Consider the following 23,706-nt stretch of genomic DNA (forward strand, 5'->3'; position numbering starts at 1 on the left):
GCACTTTATTCAGCACGTGGCTGCAGAATTGTAGCTCAGGTTCTAGACAGTGCATTCTCTTCAGGTCCCAGGAAGCAGTATCATACCTCTGGTAGCCGCCAGGATGCACCTTCATCTATTACAGTGGTGGCGAGGCTGAAGCCGGGCATCAGAAGTGCCGAGTGCTGGGAAGCTGTGGGGCTGGACAGATAGCAGTGCCTGCTGGGAAGCACACAACCCTGGCAGTGAGGTTGAGGCAGGGAAGCAGGGCCACCCTGTTGGGATTCATTCGTACTACTGGCCCCTCACAGTACTGTCATGTGTGGGTGGTCACACTTGTCCTACAGGAAGTAAACCACAACTACTCAGCTCACATAGTCAGCCTGGCACCTCCCTGGAATTCCCAAAACACTTTCCAGTAAACATTGGAAAGGAAGAAAGTTTAGTTGTTAACAAAAAAATGTACATTGCCTTATGCCCAAAAGCATTGAAAGCAGGGCCTCAAGCAGGTACTCGTGCAGCCCTGTTCATAGCAGCATTGTTCCCAGTAGCTGAAGGGTGGGAACCTCCTTGTCTGTCAGCAGGGATCAGCTAAATATGGCACACACATACTATGGGACATTATTCAGCCTTGGGAAGGACACCTCCTATCAGACGGATGAAACTTGAGGGCATTATGCTAAATGAAATACTCCAGACACAGAAGGACAGATGCTGCTTGAATCCGCTTGTAGGGGGTCTAGGGCAGTCAGATTCATAGACAGAAAGTAGAATGGTGGTTGTCAGGGGCCGAGGGGAGGGGCATGGAAAGTTGCTACTTTATGGGTAGAGTTTCAATTTTGCTAAATACAAAGAGTTCTGGAAGTTGGTTGCCCAACATCGTAAATGGACTTTACATTGCTGAATTGTACACTTAGAAATGGCTAAAATGGTAAATTAGGCCAGGCATGGTAGCTTGCAGCTGTAATCTCAGCACTTTGGAAGTCCGAGGCAGGCAGATCGCTTGAGCCCAGGAGTTCAAGACCAGTCTGGGCAACATAGCAAAACCACCATCTCTACAAAAATTTTAGAAATTAGCCGGTGGCATTTCTAATGTAGTCCTAGCTACGCAGTATGCTGAGGTAGGAGGATTACTTGAGCCCCAGAGGTTGAGGCTGCAGTGAGCTGTGATCACACCACTGAACTCCAGAATGAGACCCTGGGTCACAAAAAAAGAAAAGAAGATGGTAAATTACATGTTATGTATATTTTACTAAAATTAAAGTTCTTAAAAATATGTATTTTAGGCCAGACACAGTGGCTCACACCTGAAATCCCAGCACTTTGGGAGGCCAAGGCAGGCAGGTCACCTGAGGTCAGGAGTTGGAGACCAGCCTGGCCAACATGGTGAAACCCCGTCTCTACTAAAAACACAAAAATCAGCCGGGCATGGTGGTGGGAGCCTGTAATCCCAGCTGCTCAGGAGGCTGAGGAAGAGAGAATTGCTTGACCCAGAAGGCAGAGGTTACAGTGAGCCAAGATCACACCACTACACTCCCAGCCTGGGCATCAGCAAGACTCTGTCTCAAATAAATATATATATATATATTTATATATATTTCTGTATATATATACCTGTATATATACAGATATATATATAATTTCTGTATATATGCATATATACAGAAATATATATAAATATATATATACACACCCATATGTATATACACATATATATAAACACACACACATATATGTATACACACACACACACATATATATGTTTCTTGTAAAACATTTTCATGTTTAGCAAATCATGCCGGGCACAGCGACTCATGCCTGTAATCCCAACACTTTGGGAGGCCGAGGCGGGCAGATCACCTGAGGTCAGGAGTTCAAGACCAGCCTGGCCAACATGGTGAAACCCCATCTCTACTAAAAATACAAAATTAGCCGGGCGTGGTGGCACATGCCTGTAATCCCAGCTACTTGAGAGGCTGAGGCAGGATAATCGCTTGAACCCAGGAGGTGGAGGTTGCAGTCAGCTAAGATCTCGCCATTCCACTCCAGCCTGGGTGACAGAGTGAGTCTCTGTATCAAAAAAGAAAATTTTAAATAACAAATCGGCCACCCACTTGCATTAATTTATTCACTAGTCATTCATTTGCTATTACTTTGCTCCCATGTGAGTTTTTAAAATTATTATCTTAACAGAAAAATCACACTCTTTATTTTTGAATTATGATCTAGAGTTCAGTAAAGAATGCATTTTTCTGTTCATTAAATGTGTTATGAGTAACAGTATCTTGTTTTGCTGTACTTCCAAGCAAAATGTAATTCTTTCAGTCCTCCCTACCATTCTCACTCCATAATAACATTACTTAAGGTTTGTATAGCATGACATTTGCAACTTGCTTGCATTTTACACTGATTCAATGTGTGCAGTACAGTGATATATACTGAAGTATTCACATCCTCATCTTAGAAATGAGGAAACAAATTCAGGGAGGTTATATGATTTAACCACACATAAGGAGAGGCTGCATTCTCTCTGAGCCCTCCTACTTCACATAGCCACCAGGCTCCTTTGTGCAGAGCCCATGGAGGGTTGGAGTGGCCGCGCTGAGGTAGGTGCAGGCCACAGACTGCATGCAACAGGAACATTGCCTGCTTCCCAGAACTGCTGTTCTACTGCCTGGGGAACACACCCTTCTGAGAGCTGACTTCTGACAAAGCATGGTCCCTGGGCTTGCCTTGTGTCTTCTTTCCTGCAAGAAGTATCTTCCAGCGTCCCACCAACTTTTATTTCTTAAAAACATTGCTCCTTGCCAGGCATTGGTTGACCAGCAGAGGAGCTCATGTTAGTTTCAGTACAGTGTTGGCAGCAAGCACTTGAGTGCCCATGAACACAGGTTGCTCATGATCTAAGATTCATGGAAAACGTCTTCTCCGCTGTTACCTGCAGCACATCAACACCTGAATTTTCTTATCAGCTTATGTGACCATTGAAACACATGGAACCCAAGCTTAGTCAATAGGAAATATAGAAATACTCATTTGTTCCACTGTATATTGAGGGCTTTGTATATATTCCAGGGGCTGCCTCTAGGTACATAAGAGATGGTCCCGAGCCTTAAAGAGTTTATCAGCCATTCTTCATTCTTCAGCTAATATGAACATTGAATCTTTTACGTTAGAAGTTGCCTATGCAGAGTATGCCTGTAATCCCAGCAACCTGGGAGGTCAATGTGGGAAAATCGCTTGAGGCCGGGAGTTTGAGACCAGCCTGGGCAACATGGTGAGACCCCATCTCTACCAAAAATAAATTTTAAAAAAAGTTACCCTTAAATTTCTCTCTCTCACCCAGCCTCAACTTTGCACTTAGGCAGTAACTCTTTGTACAACATTCCTGGCACCATATTCAGCTTTTATAGAACCCTCCCAGCAAGGACAGGTCACTGCTAAGTGAGAGAGCTCTGGTTATTATATTCTTCCTTAAACACTGCACTCAAAACAACTACTTCCTTCTAACGTTTGTCCCTTGGTTCACATTCTGCCCTCCTTTCGATTTTTCATATGGCGTGGTTTACAAAAGGCCCCTTGCCCTCCAAGAGATTTCGGTGTCAGTGTGGTGCTGCCGAGTCTGTGTGACTGTTCACACACTCGGGCTCCACTCACACACCCCAAGATTGCATGAGCTTTTGCTGGCAGCCCCTCACAGTCAGGCCCCAGTGAATCCCTGTCCTCTGAAGCTGCGGGTAGGAGCGCCTCGAGGGCATCTAGATGTCAAAGAAGAGGATGCTCACATGTGCCTAAGGGTCATCCATGAAGGCTTTGTGGAGGAGGTGGCCTTTGGGATAGATCTTAGAAAGCTCAGAGAGTTTTAACAAAGGTTGGTCTTTGAAGATTACTAATCTTTTGACTTTATAAGTACTTGCATATATCTTCTCCCAGTCTGTCTCTTATTTCTTGACCTTGTTTATAATGTCTTCTTAAAACAAGTTTTAAATTTTGCTGCAGTGAAATCTATATATCATTTCCTTTATGGGTTATTCTGTTGTTACCTCATTTAAGAAATCCTTCTCTACTTCAGGATAATAGAGTTCCCACTGTTTTCTTCCAATATTTAGAGTTGTAATTTTCAAGTTTATGCCTTTGTTCCATATTGGATTTATTTGGAGGCCTGGTATGTGGTAGGAATCTAATTTTATTTCTCTCCAGCCAAAAGTCAGATGTTAGTCAGCCTTTCTCTGTTGATTTGTGTCACCTCTATTATATGCTATCTTGCACATGCTGAGGTGTGTTTGTGGGTTCTTTCTTCTTTGCCGTTGATTAATTTGTCTATACTTGTGCCAGTACCCATGGAATTTATTAGCATAGTTTTGGGGTATGATTGATAGCTAGTAGAAAAGTCTTCTTTCTTTGTTCTTTCAGTTTTGTTTATTTTTAAAGTTATCTGACTATGTATGCCAGTTATCTGACTATTTATGCCATTACCCTGTGTTATTTCACTCTCAAGTTGCTATAAAGGAATCCCTGAGACTGTTTAATGGATAAAGAAAAGTCGTTTATTTTGGCTCATGGTTCTGAAGGCTGTACAAGCATGGCGCCAACATCTGCTGGGCTTCTGGTGAGGGCCTCAGGAAGCTTCCACTCAGGGCAGAAGGCAAAGGGGGAGCCAGTGCATCACATGGCAAGAGCAGGAGCAAGAGAGGGGGTGGGAGGTGCCAGCAAGCAGATCTCTCCAGAGCTCAGAGAACTCACTCATTATCATGAGGACAGCACCAAGCCATTCATGAAGGATCCGCCCCCATGATCGAACACTTCCCACCGGGCCCCACCTCCAACACTGAGGATTACATTTCACCATGAGATTTGGAGGGACCAACATCCAAACCACATCAACCCTTTATTGTAAGTTTTAGAACTAATAGGCCTAGTAACCACAAATGAGCTTGGGATTTTTACTGGACTTGCATCGAACTGAGTAAGTTTCAGAGAAGTGATGTCTGTACAGTATTAAGTCTCCTCATCCATGAGCCAACTATTTTTCTCCATTGACTCAGACTCTTTATAAGGCTTGCACCTTCATTTCTTTTTATTTGTTAGAACATTCAATGTTTAAGTTCCAGACCACAGAACACCTCTACAGTAATAAAAACTGTAGTAATGAAAAACACGTTTTAAAGCAGTTTTGGGTGCTATCAGAGTTGGGAGGGGAAGAGTGCTGGCTTTTATTTATTTTGTCTTGGGTAACTCTTGTATCAACAGTATCTCATACAAATATGACACTTGCTGTTGTCAAGCGAAGTCCTTGAGGCACACCACGGGAGACTTCTGCCCCTTGGTTCACGTCTGTTCCATCAGCATTTGGTTCAGCAGTTGTTCACCAAACAGTAAATCAACTGATTGCATCATGCATATGCTTTTTTTTTTTTTTTTGAGACAGAGTTTTGCTCTGTCACCCAGGCCTGAAGTGCAGTGGCGCGATCTCAGCTCACTGCAACTTCCACCTCCCAGAGTCAAGCGATTCTCCTGCCTCAGCCTCCTGAGTAGCTGGGATTATAGACGTGAGCTGCCACACCCAGCTGATTTTTGTATTTTTAGCAGAGACGGGGTTTCACCATGTTGGCCACACTGATCTTGAACGCCTGACCTCAAGTGATCCGCCCACCTCAGCCTCCCAAAGTGCTGGGATTACAGGTGTGAGCCACCACACCTGGCCACATATGCATTGTTACCCACAGAAAGATTGTGGATAATTTTGCCAAATGTGTTTCTTAAATTTAGAATTACTTTATCTGTAGAAGATTCCTTTCCTAATGAATCATTCTTGTTTCTGAAGATCCCTTGCTGTATGCTACCAGTAGTCTGTGTCCAAGTCTTCAGTCTAACATTATGGAAATCATCTCCCCCAACACACTTATTTGCCTGTATCTAGTCTTCTCACGTTTCTTCCGTGCCACATGATTTCTCATAATTTGCTAAAGTGACAGTGGGTTCAACTTCTGATTTTCCAATATAGTGTTTGATCACATCAGCATTTATGTTAAAAACTCAGTCCATTACTGCTCATGAAAAAATACTTGTTTTTAGTATTGCTACTTTTTCTGTAGCAATACTGTGAACCCGTATTCAGACCCACTTAAAAACTGGCACTCACAATTTCATCGGGAGGCTCCAGTCCTGACATATTGATTTTTTAAAAATTATAGTAAACAGGCCAGGCGTGATGGCTTATGCCTATAATCCCAGTACTTTGGGAGGCCAAGGTGGGCAGGTTGCTTGAGTCCAGGAGTTCAAGACCAGTCTGGGCAACGTGGTGAAACCCAGTCTCTACAGACAAATGCAAAAAACAAAAGACAACAAAATTAGCTTGGAGTCGTGGTGCATCCCTGTAGTCCCAGATACTCAGGGGGCTGAGATGGGAGGATTACTTGAGCCTGGGAGGTTGAGGCTGCAGTAAGCTGAGATTGTGCCACTGCACTCCACCCTAGGCGACCGAGTGATACTGTCTAAAAAAAAGAAAGAAAAATTATAGTAAACTACATTTTTTAAAATGTGACAATGGATAAAAATGGTTACAACTAGATAAGCTGCCTCTAAATTGCCTGAACACCTAAGGTTTATTTGCTAGTTGACATCTGATCTATTTCTGACACTGAAAATTTCATTGCTTTAGGGTGCTAAAAGGGAAAAAGAGCATTTGCTAGGAATCCTGCAGTTGCTGAGGGGGTACCCTGATAGGGAATTTTGAGCAATTACAGAAAATCTCACTAAACTTTAAAAAAAATATTTAACCAGATTAAACTTATACAATTTTGTTATAATTTGTGTTTCTCCAGCTTCCAGTTGTGGACAAGATAAGAACCATTGCCCAGGCTGTCTATGGAGCCAAAGATATTGAACTCTCTCCTGAGGCACAAGCCAAAATAGATCGTTACACTCAACAGGTAAAAGTTGTACTTTTAGGGGGAAAAGAAAAAATCCACCTTAGGCTCTCAGAATACTCAGCTTGACTTGAGAATTTGTACTTGTCTCACCAGTTACTCTTTGCTTAATCTATTTTATGGTTAACAAAGATGAAAGTAATATCCTCGGGATATTACTTTCGGATATAGTAGACTATATTTAGAACTTTATGGTGAGAAATACATCCTCTGATCCATGCATCATTTACTTCTGTGACTGTAAATGTGTCTGATATGGGTGGTATCCCTGTTTGTAGGTGATGTGTGATCTTTCATCCCTCCCACTCAGCCCAGAACATTGAAACTATCCTTTGGAGTATAGCTGCGGAGTCAGATTTAGATGAATTGCAATGCTTCCTCTTCCTTGCAGGCCTCTTACTACCTTAAAAATGCTAGCATGGTGCCGGGGTGGGCAGATAGGAGTGCAGCTTATAAAGATGGGAATATTTGGTGTTCTTCTTACGTAAGCGATTCACTGGCTTTTTACTGAGCTTGTCCACTGAGGTTGAAGGCTCCATCATCTTCTGCCTCTAGCCACTGACAAAGGCAAGTAGGCAAGCAGCTGGGAAGGTGGCTGTGATCTGACAGCATGTGTCACCATCTAGTCCAGTGACAGTCATGATCAATCAACTCCATTCCAGGAGGCTCAGCCACCCTCACCAAAAGGACCATATGCCTCGAGTGCCCCTCCTACTTTGGCGTAACCAGATAGATAGAAGTCAGAACACTTTAAGAGCCTGCTGGCTAAAGAGCTTCGTGATAGGTAGTGTGTTGACCTTTTCTTTAAAAAAAATCTCCAACTCCTTATTCTTTTCTGTAAACCCATTTGAAATTTTGTTAAATGCTACCTTTGCCAGCCAGGGTATTTATCCTCCTAGGTTTGGTAAAATAGTCAGCAACTCAGAAAGTTCTCACTTCTGAGAATTTTCCCTGTATGTTCTTGGCTTATCCTTTACAAAAAGGATTCCCAAGCACTGCTCTGTGCACAGGCATTGTGGTGAAATTTTCATTCATGTGCAATAAACCAAGTAAAGTAAGGCCATTCTCATGAGGTTGGTTTGGTTTTTTCTTCCCATGAGTTTTTAATAATGATATTTAAGGCTATCATTTATTCTCATATTAAGTCTTTTCTCCTTTCAGTGTTAAAATGTTATTTCTTTTATGAAGTAATCTGGTGACAGTTTATGGCATATTGGTTGGTTTTTGTTTGTGTCTTTTTAATATGCCTACTGACAAAATTTTTACATTAGCAAACCTCTGTTAGTTCATAGAAATTACTCCAATATTTAATCATGTCTGAAATTCAAAATTCTGGCACCATTTCTGAAAGGCAGTTGTGATTGTCGCCCAGCAGAATTCTTATCAGTATAGAAAAGTGGAGATTTCAAAAAGAAAATGGCCCCAAGCCCACGTCCTCCCTGAGTTGATAAGACTCTGAGATCTTCCAAATAGTTTTAGGCTAAGTCTTATGAAAATTTCACTAAAGATTTCTTTCCCTTTATCTCTGTCTATCAAGGAAATATTGCTTAAAAGTTGTGTCAACCGGGCACGGTGCTCACACCTCTAATCCCAGCACTTTGGGAGGCCAGTGCAGGAGGGTCAGTTGAAGCCAGGAGTTTGAGACCACTCTGAGCAACATAGCAAAATCTCCATCTCTATTTTTATTTTTTTTTAAAAGTTAGTGTCAAGTATGTGGTTGCAATGAATTAGCAAAGCCTCTAAAGGAACACTATGTGCCATTTAATCAGAACCAGGCTTCGAGGACACTGTCCTTTTTGTGAGACACCACATGTGACTTCCTGCTCTTTCACCTTTGGGACTCTGGGTCAGACATAGACTTTGGTCCTTAAAAACAAGAAGCTTAAATAGTGACCTCATCTTAGTTCTTATAATGTAATTGCAGATCAAATAGCCATGATTCATAAACCAACACAAAGGGGCCCTTTGCTTCCTGACCGACACCAGAATGAGTGAACAACATGACTAAGAGCCTCGTTGAGGAGCCTTTCTCCAGACTACCTTGCTGGGTCCCGGATATTAATAGTCTTGGAAAGTGGTTTCTACAGCTGCTGCTTTGCCTGAAAATAGCCGTGCTTTCCCCAAACAGGCACATAACACTGCCTTCTCTTAAAGAGAACCTCCAAAATAAACAACAGTCACCCTTGACCTGCTAAGCAGTGATCACATGGAGATGAGTTTTTATCCTCACCTTCTTGCTTCTTCAATGAACAAGTAGTAACCGGCAGCTCCTGCATGTGCCTCGATCTGAGCCAGCCTACCGTTGCTGGCCAAGACTGTATAAAGCGCAAATAGAAAAACACAGGAGACTCACATCTATATCAGTGAACACATTTTCTTTCCTTTCTTACAGGGTTTTGGAAATTTGCCCATCTGCATGGCAAAGACCCACCTTTCTCTGTCTCACCAACCTGACAGAAAAGGTGTGCCGAGGGACTTCATCTTACCTATCAGTGATGTCCGGGCCAGCATAGGCGCTGGGTTCATTTACCCTTTGGTCGGAACGGTGAGTGAGTCACATTTTCCAAAAACCCTCCCCATTCTGCACTGCCGTGGTGCCTCAAATCGTTATGCTCCACCCACTCTTTAAAAAGCATGGATTAGAGAGAATTAGGGAGTAATTAACAGTACAGTATTCACTATTTTTCCAAACACTCTGTCTCACCTACCTTTGCCATTGTGGTTTAGGTTTTTCTTTTTTTAGATCATGTGCTCAGGATCTTTAGAGTCATAATACTAATTTCCTTCCTAAGGCAAGTATGAACATAACTTGGGAGAATTCAGCCTGTTATTTAAATGGTAGAATGGCTTAGGACAGTGGTTGTCAACCTTTATCACACATAGCACCCAAAATGTTGTACCACAGTGGAGTTTACTGCTCACACCAGACAGGATCTGCCCAGTCACCCCAAGGGTTGGGGAAAGCAGTCCTCATGCTCTCCCACTTCCCCAGCACATCAGGTGGGAAGCTCTGGCTTAGTAAATTAGTAAATCTCATGAGTTCTCATTTTTGATGTTGTGATGGGATTTCATTGCTATTGGATGATTATGCTGTTATTTTGTGTTATCTATGGGGGTAAAGGAGATGAACAGAGAAATAAAAGCTTATAAAAGTGCTTAAAATCCATGCAGATGGGCTTCATTTGGTACAGCTACACAGTGATAGCCTTCCGTTGCTACCGTCCGTGGCCTAAATTCGACTTCTTGTCTTTGGGAGTGTTCCTGAATTTGATTTAGAACAAAAAAGAATTCTTACAACCTGGCCTATCCCATGGCAAGCAAAGAAAAAAATATTCTAACCCATCATTGTCATCATCATTATTGCAAAGTGATCTGAGCTTAACCAGTGTACAGTGTACATTATAATAATTTTTTATAATAAACCATGTGGCTCTATTGTGCAAACAAGCAATAGGTCGACAAAAAGTGCAGATTCTTGCCTTGATATTTACATACTTCATCTAATACTGGACACAATGTTTTTTCAATCAGCATTTTTTTAATTCTTCCTGCATGTGAGGCACAGAGATTTTAAGATGAGCAGGTGTGAGATGCGTAGGTTTGAACAGCACAGAGGTGTCTGGAGAACACTGCATTGGCATTTTGAATTCCCTCAGAGGCCAGGGGGTAACAGCTCATTATGCCTGGGGCAGAATTTCCCCGGGATATGGAAGAAGAAGGGATTCTTCAAAAAGGGCTCAATCTCTGAACTGGCAAAACAGTGAGTTTTGACTCAAATGCACCAAAGTACTAATACATGACATCCTCTCTTGGGGTGGTCCAGTGTGGCTGGAGTTGGATGAGGTGGGAAGGCTGGGGATGGGAATGGGAATGGGAATAGGATTGGGATAGCAGGACAGAGCCACGTGGCCAAAGATCTTGAAGACCATCTCATGGAACTTGAATCTGATCTCGTACACACTGGGGAGCCACGGTAGGGTGGGGTTTTTGGGGTTTATTTCTTGGTTTTTTGTTTTTTTGTTTTTAAATAAGGAGGAGAAGAATGTGGTCTGATGTGTATTTTAGAAAAATAGCTCTGGCAGCAATGTGGAGAACATTTAGTGAAAAGAGAACCAGGCCCAGAGAGGTGGGTGAATTCAGCTGGGGCCAGAGGCAATCAAGGTCCCTACTTTGGCCACAGAAGTAGATAACGGAGAGTGGGGGTGAAACGCAGACGTACTCTAAAAGTATCCTCCTACCGTGGGGGCCGGGGGAAGGGACTGTTCTAGCTTGGTGACTCTGGCTAGTGATGCCATCGGTCATGGAAAGGACACAGGAGGAGGCAGATTTGCAGGGCCAGAAATGAGCCTGGCTTGGGTAGAGAGAGCTCGGAGGGTTAACAGGATCTAAGGAACAGTCTGTGCCTCCACTGGAAATACAGACACCGCGCTCCAAAGAAAGGGGCAGGAACGTCACCCTGGTGGGTTTAAGGATATGGGTGAAGGCAGTCGTTAAACAGGAGAGACACAGGGATAGCTAGAAATCAGTGAGAAGAGAGCAAAGGAAGACATCCCTGAAACACCCATGTTAACGCAGTCGACTCCTAGCAGGGGTGCCTTCCAGGAGGTGGGAAGGAAGGAGCAGCAGCATGGCAGAGAACGTCCAGAAAAATCCCACCGACACCGCTCGCACTCGCAGCAGTGTTGACACAGGGAGAAGGGTCCAGATGAAATGGGTTCCGAATGACATTTTCAGGTCTACAGTTCAGATCAGTGTTGCCAGGAGTTGGGGGAGGGGAAGTGTTTGACTGCAGAGGGGCAGGAGGGAACTTTTTGGGACAATGGAAATACCCTATGTTTTGACGTGGTAGTGAGTCCATGGCTATATACATTCTTCCAGACTCACAGACCTATACACGTGTGATGCCCAGGCTGGACTCAAACTCCTGGGCTCAAGCAATCTTCCCACCTCAGCTTCCCAAGTAGCTGTGACTACAGGCTTGTGCCACTGTACCAGGCCTGTGTATAATTTAATTATACCTCAGTTAACAAAAATCAGTACTGAAGAGCTTGCTTTATATTCCTTAGAATGGCCTCAGTTGGCCGGGCGCAGTGGCTCATGCCTGTAATCCCAGGACTTTGGGAGTCCGAGGCGGGCGGATCACGAGGCAGGTGGATCACGAGGTCAGGAGTTCGAGACCTGCTTGGCCAAAATGGTGAAACCCCATCTCTACTACAAATACAAAAATTAGCTGGGTGTGGTGGCTGGCGCCTATAATCCCAGCTACTTGGGAGGCTGAGGCAGGAAAATCACTTGAACCTGGGAGGCAGAGGTTGTAGTAAGCCGAGATCACGCCACTGCATTTCAGCCTGGGCAACAGAGCAACACTCCCATCTCTTAATAAATACATATATATATACATACATACATACATACATAGAATGGCCTCAGTGATGGCCACTTTACTCCTGAGCTTTAGTTGGTGAAGGCCTTGGCTTAGGGGTAAGAAGGGGTGGCTGGACAGTGCAGGCCCAGAGAGACCGGACCATCAGGGGAGGTAAGGGGTGACGGAGGTGCCCAAACAGAACATGAAATGGTAGAGTAGCTGAGACGGTTAGCTGCGATCACGATCTGCCCTGTCCTACCCTCTGCAGACTCTAAACCCCGCAGTAGTTCACCCAACAAATTCACTCAGCCAGTGCCGCATAAGGCACTCAGCTTGGGGCTACAGGGAACCCCAACCTAAAGAAGCTTTCTCTGCTTCAGGCAATTTACAGCTGGTAGACGCAGATAGAAGTGAATTAGCAAAGAAAATAGTTTGATATAAAAATTGTGCATTTAACTGAAACCTGAATTCACTTCTGAGCATTTAATAGCCATTAAATAAAAACCAGGGCCCGCATAGTGGCTCACATTTATAATCTGAGCACTTTTGGAAGCCAAGGTAGAAGGATTGCCTCAGGCCAGGAGTTAGAGACCAGCCTGGGCAACATAGGCAGACTTCGTCTCTACTTAAACAAAAATTAGCCAGGAGTCATGGCAGGTATCTGGAGTGCCAGCTACTCAGGAGGCTGAAGTGGGAGGATTACTTGAGCCCAGGAGTTTGAGGCTATAGTGAGCACTCCTGCCTGGGAGATAGAGTGAGACTTCCATCTCTTAAAAAAAATGAAATAAAATAATAAAAACCACAGAATAATTTAACATCTTTGGAGTCACTAAACAAACATACAATATGAATCTCCTCCCACTCCAGCTAACACCACCATATCCAACACCAGGTAACGACCAAAGTCATTCTGGAAAATCAGAATCTGTTGCCATGGCTCATGCCTGGACACCAGGCTGTCCGCTCCTAACGTCACTCTTTGACTTATGACTTGTTAGAAAATGAATGTGTGGAATGGCCCTGGAGGAGCCGCTGCAGCTCCCTGGGTTTCCTGAAGTGAGCCCTCTGTGTCATTATCTGGTCTTCTCAGCCCTCAGCCGAGTTCCTCCTGTGGCCACACGCGGGGTCGTGGTGAGCGTCAGTGCATAGTGATGAAATCTGGAACAATCGGGTGTGGGGCATGAGGAAGGGAGTGGTGCCTGACTACAGAAGTTCCTGGAGGTCAGGAAACTGTCACTGGAGGCGGTGGCCCTAGAGGGCTGCTTTCTGTGACAGAGCAGGAAGCTGCATGTGTACTGGGACACACGCACCAGAGGGGCCAGGATCTCCTAATAAGGGCTGGTATTTACTTTTACTTGACCCCATTCTGGGCCTTGCCACAGTCTGCTGAAATGCCTTGAACATTCATCACCCGTGTGGGAGACAGGATAGTAATTTCCTGCTGAGATGACTGAGGAGATGGGGAATGGGGACACCAGGGGGACTGGCTCCTGCAGGTGGGAAAATTCTAGCAAAATGAATCACTCATCTGCTTAGTCACCCAGTGTGGGCTTATTAGAGTGCTGCTGAAATACATATTCATCTATCTACTCCAGAAAGATAGTCCAAACTGAGACCTCAAGATCAGAAAGGCTTCCATTCTCCTGCAGGGTTCATTCATTTACTCAGTGAATTATTAAATGCCTACAGCACACAGGGCCATCAGCCCCATGGCTATGAGAAAGATTCATCGCTTCCCTCACAGGCCTTATGATAGACTCCAGTAAATAAAACCATACAGGCACAGAATGTGGCGGGCTTTATAACAAAGGCAGAAAGCCCCTCTTGTTATGTCCTCAAGGGAGGCAGAGAAGCTCCCCTCTGGCTCTAGTTGGAGAATCCCAACCCAAGCAAGTCCGTCCTTGAACAATAAACATCTCCAGCATTGCTGGCTTTGGAAGACCCCATGGTGAGATGCTGGAGCTTTTTTCCCCTCCAGGTTTTGCTTTCTAAATATTTACTTTTACTTTCCATGTTCCCTTGTGGGCCGGATTTTTTTTCCTACCATTGAATTATTTCATCATGTTCTATTTAATTATTGCTTTAATTGGCATTGGTGACCACAAATAATAATAAATACTATTAACTGGTGTAACAGCTTCACTAGTCTATTTCACTTCCCCATGCTGTTGTAACTGAAGCACCCAGCACAAGCATTCCCAGCTCGTGGACATCTAAGACCTTTGCACTCATTCTTAACGTGCATTGCTAGCGTTTTCCATATTCCTTTATGGTAGCCAATTTTTCTTTCCTAAAATAACTTTCTTCATTCCTAGTAAGCTTCATGTGTATTTTATGTGTTCTTCCCTCTTTTTTATGACATTATATGTATTATTGAAAGCTAGGAAATAATACAAGATTCTTGACCGACATAGTACCACTTAGTACGTCTTTTTGTAAGAAATAGTTTTTCTAATACAAATCTTCGATATGGGAAGAAACAAGCAAGTTGTTTTTTGAGGTTTTCCAACCCTATATTCTACTACAAATTACCCTGTTATGGTATGCTTCCAAAATTATTCCAAGGCTTATGGTTTATAGTGTTCAATAAACCTAATAGTTTATAAAACTTCTCAAAAAATAATCGCATGCCAAAAATAATTTAGTAGTAGGTGGTCTTTGTCTTGTGGTCACATTGTTTTGATATTGTCTTTAAGTTTGTATAACTTACAAGGGCTGTTTAATCAGTTGGCATAAATTTCATGACAAAATTACTAATATGTAAGCAAAGTATGTGAAATGATATTATTGAGAAGTAAATTACATTCCATATAGAAAACGACTAGAAAGACAACACCAAAACCTTAAATTAGACAGTGATAACAGTGATATTATGAGTAGCTTTTTTTCTTCACTTTTTCCATATAGATCAAATTACTACATTAGGCGTATATCACTTTTATAACATGAAAATGCAGTAAATAGGGCGATGATAAACTGCAAGTGCTTGGGGAGAATGTATAACTCAGGCCAGTGGCAAGAGTGAGAACACACACGCAGCCTGTGGGAGCGGGCTCCGTGCCATCACCTGGCCGGTCCTGGCTGTCTTGCTGTGTTTTTGCACCTCAAAAGTTGGGACAGCGAAGAAAGGCCGTAAGAGCTAGAACATTTCTATAAGAAGTATATTCAGTATAGTTTGTCTCCCTCTGACTAATGTGTGCAAACCCCAAGATTCCACTGAGCAAATGCAAGGTTGTTTTTCCCTGTTAATTTGTTCCTGGGCCCTTCTTGCTTACTGTGTTGGGGGTTGGAGAGGGGGTGAGTGAATTCTTTCTTCTCACAGTCTTTTCTCTTTTTTTTTTTTTTTCTTTTTTTTGAGACAGAGTATTGCTATGTCACCCAGGCTGGAGTGCAGTAGCATGATCTCAGCTCACTGCAACCTCCACCTTCCAGGTTCAAGTGATACTCCTGCCTCGGCCTCCCAAGTAGCTGGGACTACAGGTGCATGCCACCACATCTGGCTCACTTTTTGCATTTTTCATAGAGACTGGGGTCTCACCATGTTGGCCAGGCTGGTCTCAAACTCGTCACCTCAAGTAAGCCACCATGCCCGGCCATCTTTCACAGTGTTTTTTAAAACTACAGTTGGCCTGGAGGGGTGTCCGACCAAGTTGGAATTCATAGCAGATATCCATTTGAAGTTAATTTTTGGTGTATTTGACTGTTTTCCATTGGCTTCACATGGAGGCAGTGGGAGAGACTTGAAGAACTTAGAATATGAACCCTTTTGTACTGGCAAACATGGGACATAGAGGCATGTCTTGACAGCTATTTTTGACAACACTCTGGGCTGGAATATAGGGGTTAGTCAACCTGGCCGGTTTTGTAAATTAGATAGCCAGGCCACCCTCAGAGTCAGTCTGAGGGTTTAGTGGGAAGTCTGAATAAAAAGAGAAGTTAAACTTTTAAGAAAAGGGTAAAGCTTTAAAACTGGAAGTAGCTTTTCAAATTTAATGAGTAAAAAGAAACCCCAAAACTGCAATTGTAATTGTGGAGAAATACAACTGATAATATTTGGAATATCACCTACAAGGAATGAAACTATCTAGAAGCATTTATATATGGCAGTCAGTGCCATGTAGGGCATCTCTGGGGGCAGGGTGGCTCCTGGCACTGTGGAGAAAGACCATTGGTGCTTCCATCTCCCAGTCAGAGGAGAGAGATCCACTGTGGAGATCTCAGCAGCTTAGGGCCTGCCCCCCATGTGGTTACCTCTGCGCGGTTTCCTTCCCTCTGTCTTCCTGTAACTTCTTCACTTTGGACCCTGTGCCCTTTATGGGCAGAGGGTGACAGGAGTCACTGCATGGGTACATTCTCTTTTTTGTTGTTGTTGTTGTTGTTGTTGTTGTTTGAGACGGAGTCTCACTCTGTCACCTGGGCTGGAGTGCAGTGGTGCGATCTCAGCTCACTGCAAACTCCATCCCCTGGGTTCAAGCGATTCTCCTGCCTCAGCCTCCCGAGCAGCTGGGATTACAGGCGGCCGCCACTACACCCAGTTAATTTTTTGTGTTTTTAGTAGAGACGGAGTTTCACCATGTTGTTCAGGCTGGTCTCAAACTCCTGACCTCATGGTTCACCCGCCTCGGCCTCCCAAAGTGCTGGGATTACAGGCGTGAGCCACCGCGCCCGGCCAAATACATGCTTTTTTTCCTGCTGTGGGGATTGGCCTGGGCTGTACCTGTCTCATGGTGGAAGCCTGCCCAGGGACCAGGCCCTAGAAGACCAGCAGTTTATTTAACTGGGTTGGCCTTTGTCCCCACTCCCTGTGACCCGGTCCTGCCACATCTTTACCCAGGTGCACCACTGACATCATCGCTCGGCTGGACTCTGGAAAGCAGGAAACTGCGGGAGCGTGTTTGGGGCATCAGTGATGTCACCCGCTACGAATGCCGGGTGGGGTTACTGGACTGAGGGCCGTGAAAAAAGCAAGCTGTGGCCCCGCCCCGTGGACTCACTGCCATTCTGTTCTTTCTCACGTTTCAGTTCAGCTCGCTTTGTTTTCCGTCCCCCTCCCTCTACCGTGAAAGTATGTACTGAGTGTTTTGTTTCCTGCTGGATCTGATTCAGGTCAGTGGTGAAGTTCTTTGCAAGCTCAGTGGGGAGGTGTTTCCTCCCCTTTGTACCGACCCTACTTAGGGTTATACACTTGCTTCACTCGGTTAGGCATGGAGGAGAATTCATTCAGACCTCATAGGTTTAAATCAAATGCATGACCCTTCACATTTTCCAGGGATTTACGGCCAGTTACAGTGAGACAATTAAACATTCACTTCCGAAGCTGCCCTTGGAGATGTGTAAGCAGTAATGTAGTCAGTCTTGCGCTCCCCGTGATGTGAGAGCGTGCGGAGCGCCACTCCCCCCAGCAGGTCCGCCAGGACCTCCGCAGGCAGCATCTTGCCTACAAAATCACCCATCCCTTTTTCCCCCTCATTCTCCACTTTCTCTACTTTTCCACTCCCACACCCACAAATAAACAAAGAAACCTTGAGCTTATTTTACAAACATCTTTGAAATGGCCCTCCTCTCTCCAATGCTCCTGGGCCCTGGTTTGGCCCCATCTGTGCAGTCTCTCTGATGAGTGTGAAATAAGCTAGGTTTGGCTAATGCTCTGCCAGTGAGCTTGCCCTCCCCATGAGCCTGCCCTCCCCCTCTGGCCTCACTTTGTGTCCCTGTGTCCTTTGTCTCCGATCCTGGGATCCTGGTGGTTTCCTCCTCCCCGCCCAGCTTGGGTCCTTTTCCCCAGGGTTCTTCCCTATCTCTACATCAAAATTTCCTGCTCTCTCCCAAATATGCATTTCCCTGGCCCAGGCATCCACTGCTTCCTCTCATCCCTGCAGCAGGCTGCCCGATGGTATTGTGGCCATGCCTTCCTCCACAACCCAGGGAAAGCTACATGTGTGTCTGTCCCATAGGGAAGGAGTCATCCCTGTTTTCTCAGTGTGGCGTGTTCAGGGGGAAGGAAAGTGACCAGCGTCGTTCTCAATTTCCAGAAACTGTTTATCATACTGACAAGAAGAAGAAAGCTTTGTGACTCATGAGAATGATGTTTTCCTCTTTGGTACATAAGGTTATCTAGGTCCAATCCATTTGTGTAGGGGATCTTCTCCCCCCTAGTGTGATGTACACTTATTTTTAGCACAAGTATAAAACTACTTTAAATGAAATCAGCCTCAGCCAGGGAAATATGCTGAGTAATAATGTTGCCAGGTACTATACCACTGAGTCGAGTAAAAGATCCAAGAGCGTTATAACACTTTTGTGTCCACCCCTAAAATCAGCATATTGATCTATTATGTTTTCTAGGTATTGATGAAATATTGACTCATACTTTCATACCACTGGTAAGATAGATAGATAGATAGATAGATAGATAGATAGATAGATAGATAGATAGATAGATAGATAGATACTGGTAAGATAGATAGATAGATAGATAGATAGATAGATAGATAGATAGAAAGAAAGAAAGATAGACTCATTTTTCTTCTTCCACTTTCATCTGCAGCCTACTTGTTTTCTTCCCCCCATTTTTCCTTTGGATTCATAGCATAAATTGACAACAAAGATACATCTCAATTTAGAGCTTCCAAAAGATACCCATAAAAGTATCTGGTGCTCATGGAGTTTCTCTTTCTTCTGTGTCTCTTAGTTACAATTTTCTCTTATTACACTTTTCTATCCCAGCCGTGGCTAAGAGGCATATAATCAGAAGCAGCTAAGCAATGTATGCAAGGGAAATAAAATGAATGCAAACCAAGATACCGGGTTTGTAAATTAGATAGCCAGGCCACCCTCAGAGTCAGTTTGAGGGTTTAGTGGGAAGCCTGAATAAAAAGAGAAGTTAAACTTTTAAGAAAAGGGTCAAGCTTTAAAACTATTTCAAATTTAATGAGTAAAAAGAAACCCCAAAACTGGAATTGTAACTGTGGAGAAATATAACTGATAATATCTGGAACTCATGGCAGCTTACAGGCTTAACTATGTATGTGTTCCTTAAATTATCTACCCGCAGATATCAGATTACAATAAGTCCTCACTTAATGTCATTGATAGGTTCTTGGAAACTACCACTATAAGCAAAAGGACATAATGCATATGAAACCAGTTTTCACATAGTCTAATTGATAGGAGAAAGAGTTGAGTTATGAAGCCTCATTTGGCTTAAAGTCACTGTTTCCAAGAACCTATCCACAATGTTAAGTCAGGACTTACTGTAAATGAAAATATTTACAGTAAATTGCTTTTGAGAGAATTGGTTATCACATACTCTTCTCTGGGTATCATTGAAAATTCAGAATGTTTAATTACATCAGGCTATACTCACTGGTATAAAATCAGGGAGCGAGTATAAAGTAGGCGAAGGGAAATCATTTATGTTGGATTAAATGATCCAATGAAGGAATTTTATTAAACCCCTAGGAGTCCCAGAAAGAAAATGTATAACTGCACGACCAACCCCTGTAAGAATTTGCTGAGGTTTCTGCATTAAGTATGCTTCCCAGGCCATTTGTAATGAGGGTACTGTGATCTGTTAAGGAAGAGACCTACAGCTGGGAACATAAAGAGCCAATTCCATCCTGGACGTCAGTCTCCTGTTTGACTCATCCCAACCCCAAGAATATGTTGTAGAGTGTAAGACCCATGAAAGTTACCTACTGTGCTTCCCTGTAGCTTCCATCATCCAGTTCCCAGATGTATCTGTGTTTCTTCTCTGAGTGCATAGTTACTTGGGATCCCATCCTGTATTAGTCTGTTCTCACACTGCTGTAAAGAACTACCTGAGACTGGATAGTTTATAAAGAAAAGAGGTTTAATTGACTCAGTTTTACAGGCTGTACAGGAGGTGTGGCTGGTGGGGGGGCCTCAGGAAACTTACAGTCATGTTGGAAGGCAAAGGGGAAGCAGACACATCTTTACATGGTGGCAGGAAAGAAAGAGAGTGAAGGGTCAGTGCCACACACTTTTAAACAACCAGATCTCATGAGAACTCACTATCACAAGAACAGCAAGGGGGAAATCCACCCCCTTGATCCAGTCATCTCCCACCAAGCCCCTCCTCCAACCCTGAAGATCTTAATTCATCATGAGATTTGGGTGGGGACACAGCGCCAAACCGTATCACGTGCCTTTCCCAGGACTGGTGTTGGAGGAACGGTGCCTTTGTCACATCTACCAGCATATACTCACCCACCTCCAGACACTCCATTTCTCTTTCAAGCACACCTCTGCACTTGTGCCACCAGTTAAGGTTTACTGCAGTTACTTCCTTTGTGTGTCCTCTTACCTTACCTAGTTGCCTCACCCACCATCTACTGTGAATTAAATTACCATCTCTCCCACTTTCCACCTCCAGAATAGACTGTATCTTCCTTCTCTTGGCCTTCTCACAATGGGAAGTCCAGTGTAGAACATACCCTAGGAGCCAACTAAATGTGCTAGTGGCCTGCCAACTCTGCAGAGGGCTAGGGAATCTTCAGGGAGTCTGCTGCCAGTGGAAACTCACCAGTACTAGAATCACAGGCTCCAAAGAAGTCTAGAAAAGTAAATCTTTTAAGGGGCTAATAAGAGGCTCAAGAGCCCGCAAATCATATCTGCTCTTGGCGTAGTCCTTTTGGGATCAGTGTGCTAGTCTTTCTTGTCGAACCAGTTACTGACCAGCAAGACTAAAAAACCAGGCCCAAACACATTCTATTCATGTGCTTAGATATGGACCTACGGATCAAATATCCCACTGTAAAACAAAAACGCAAACTCTTTTTCTGTTTGTACTCTCACACTCAACAACAGCACACTTCTGTGGCTGGCTGTGTGGGGGCTTTTCCTTACACACGAAACATTTCTCACAAACACCAACCGGGTGTTCCTCTTACTCAGTTCAATCCTGACACTGTCTACCTGGAGATCGTGTCGGATCCCACAGATTGACAGCTCAGTCCCATGAGACCGGCCGTACTTCAGACACTAATTTCAAGTCCAGGCCACACATACTTCTGACTGCCTGGCTAAAAACCACGTTCACGGCCGGGCACGGTGGCTCACGCCTGTAATCCCAGCACTTTGGGAGACCAAGACAGGTGCATCACTTGAGGTTAGGGATTCGAGACCAGCCTGACCAACATGGTGAAACCCCGTCTGTATTAAAAATACAAAAATTAGCTGGGTGTGGCAGCGGGCTCTTATAAGCCCAGCTACTAGGGAGGCTGAGGCAGGAGAATCGCTTGAACCCGGGAGGTGGAGGTTGCAGTGAGTTGAGATCCTGCCACTGCACTCCAGCCTGGGAGACTGAATGAGACTCCATCTCAAAAGACAAAACAAAACAGAACAACAACAACAAAAAAAAACGGGTTCGCATGACCCCTCTCCTTGGGTTCAATTAAGTTCCTAGGATGGCTCACAGAATTCAGAGAAACACTTATTTACAAAGGTGTTATGATATATATTGATTTTCATCCTTGGTTCCTGGCTCCTGACTCCCGTAACCCTTCTTACAGCCTTTTGTTGTAATGTTGGGGGTGTCACGCCTCAGGGGCAGGCCTCTGACCTTCCCTGCCCTCCTTCCACTGTAATGTTTCCCCCATTTCTGCTTGTGAGTCTTAAGACCCTACCATGAGAGGGTCCCACCCTACACCTTGTGGGAAGGAATGTGGATGTCATGAAGCGTCCATAAAAACCCAAGAGGACAGGGTTCAAGGGGATTCCAGACAGCCAGACACATGGAACTTCCTGGAAGGCAGGGCACCCAGGTCGGGCATGGAAGTTCTGCATCTCTTCCCCCTATACCTCGCCCTACACACCTCTTCATATGTGTCCTTTGCAATATCTCTTTGTTGTTGTTGTTTGTTTGTTTGAGACAGAGTCTCGATCTGTTGCCCAGGCTGGAATACAATGGCACGATCTTGGCTCCCTGCTACCTCCGCCTCGTGGGTTAAAGTGATTCTCCCACCTCAGCCTCCTGAGTAGCCGGGATTACAGGCACCCGCCATCATGCCTGGCTAGTTTTTCTATTTTTGTAGAGATGGGGTTTCACCATGTTGGGCAGGCTGGTCTCAAACTCCTGACCTCAGGTGATCTGCCCACCTCGGCCTCCAAAAGTGCTGGGATTACAGGCATGAGCCACTGTGCCTGGCCTGCAGTATCCTTTATAATAAACTGGAAATGTTAAGCATGTGTTTCCTTTAATTCTGTTAGCTGCTCCAGCAAATTAAACTCAAAGAGGGGAGTCCTAGGAACCCCAATTTGAAACCAGTTGGTCAGAAGTTCCAGAGGCCCAGACTTGTGACTGGTTGGTGGGGGGTGCTCAGCCCTGTGGGATCTGACACTATCTCTGGGTAGACAGGGTCAGAACTAAACTGGAAGCCACCTCACCTGGTGTCCGCCTCTTGTGTGTGGGGAAACGCCCTACGCATTTGGTCACAGAATTCTTCTGTGTTGATGACTGTTGTGTTGTGACAGAAGAGGAAAACACGGTTTGAGGAGAGCTTTTCCCAGCACCCTTATGTTTACCAGTTTATTATAAAAGACACAAATCAACATCGGATGAAGAGATGCATAGGGCGAGGTCTGTGGAGTTGGGATTCACCTCCCTCCTGGCACAAGAATGCCTTCACCAACCCAGAAACTCATCAAGTCTTGTTCAAGGGTTTTTGTAGAGCTTAATCCCCACTCCCCGCCCTCCACCTTTCCTGGAGGTTGATGGGTGGGGCTGAAAGTTCCAGCCCTCCAATCTTCTACTCACTTAGTCTTTCCATCCTGAGGCTGGCTGGAGGCCCACCCCATCACTCCGTTACCTTAAGCTCAGGTGTTATCGAAGGAGCTCCTTATGAATAGAGCAAAAGACACCCCTACCAGAAAGTTCAAGAGTTTTAGGAAACCTGTGACTGGAACCAAGGACAAAGATGAAATAGATTTCATATGATAGCACACCCACCAGACTGGATCATGGGGCTGTACTGCCTTTAGTGTGGAAGCTGCTTGACCATATTTTCCACCCATGCACTGCCATTCTCATTTCAGGCTGCATCATCATCATCATCATCATCATCATCATCATCACCATCACCTGTTCTTAGCAAAGGTCACATACCTTCCAAATGCTTTGTATGGATTAGTTCATTACCCTCCTTACTCACCCTGGGAGCATAGTCAGTGATAAGAGGTAGAGTTCTAGCGTTCTGTGGATACTATGGTTTACGGGATCTTTGCCCAGGAATAACTGGACTTTAAACATCTTGGCTTTTCTTTTCGGTAGGTCAGTCAGCATGTACTCACAGGGCCGTGCATGCTGAGCACTGAGACACACCACAGGGGAGTGAAAACCTGCTGCCACACCCCCCGGAGGCAGCAGGATGTTCAGATAAGTAAGTCATAACACCTGGAGAATTAAAGCAAGTACAG

General features: G+C 44.4%; 1 protein-coding gene across 4 annotated transcripts in view; it reads left to right on the forward strand.

Annotated features, from left to right (window-relative positions):
- Positions 1–23,706, forward strand: part of MTHFD1L (methylenetetrahydrofolate dehydrogenase (NADP+ dependent) 1 like) — a 233,309-nt gene that overhangs the window by 160,699 nt on the left and 48,904 nt on the right. For all 4 annotated transcript variants that reach the window (XM_023206150.1, XM_023206152.1, XM_023206153.1 and 1 more), the window contains exons 25-26: positions 6,804–6,911; positions 9,301–9,453. In XM_023206150.1, coding sequence (XP_023061918.1) covers positions 6,804–6,911; positions 9,301–9,453 — 261 coding nt within the window. The remainder of the gene's footprint in view (positions 1–6,803; positions 6,912–9,300; positions 9,454–23,706) is intronic.

The sequence above is a fragment of the Piliocolobus tephrosceles genome, chromosome 5 (assembly GCF_002776525.5).
Source record: "Piliocolobus tephrosceles isolate RC106 chromosome 5, ASM277652v3, whole genome shotgun sequence".
Taxonomy (NCBI): Eukaryota; Metazoa; Chordata; class Mammalia; order Primates; family Cercopithecidae; genus Piliocolobus; species Piliocolobus tephrosceles.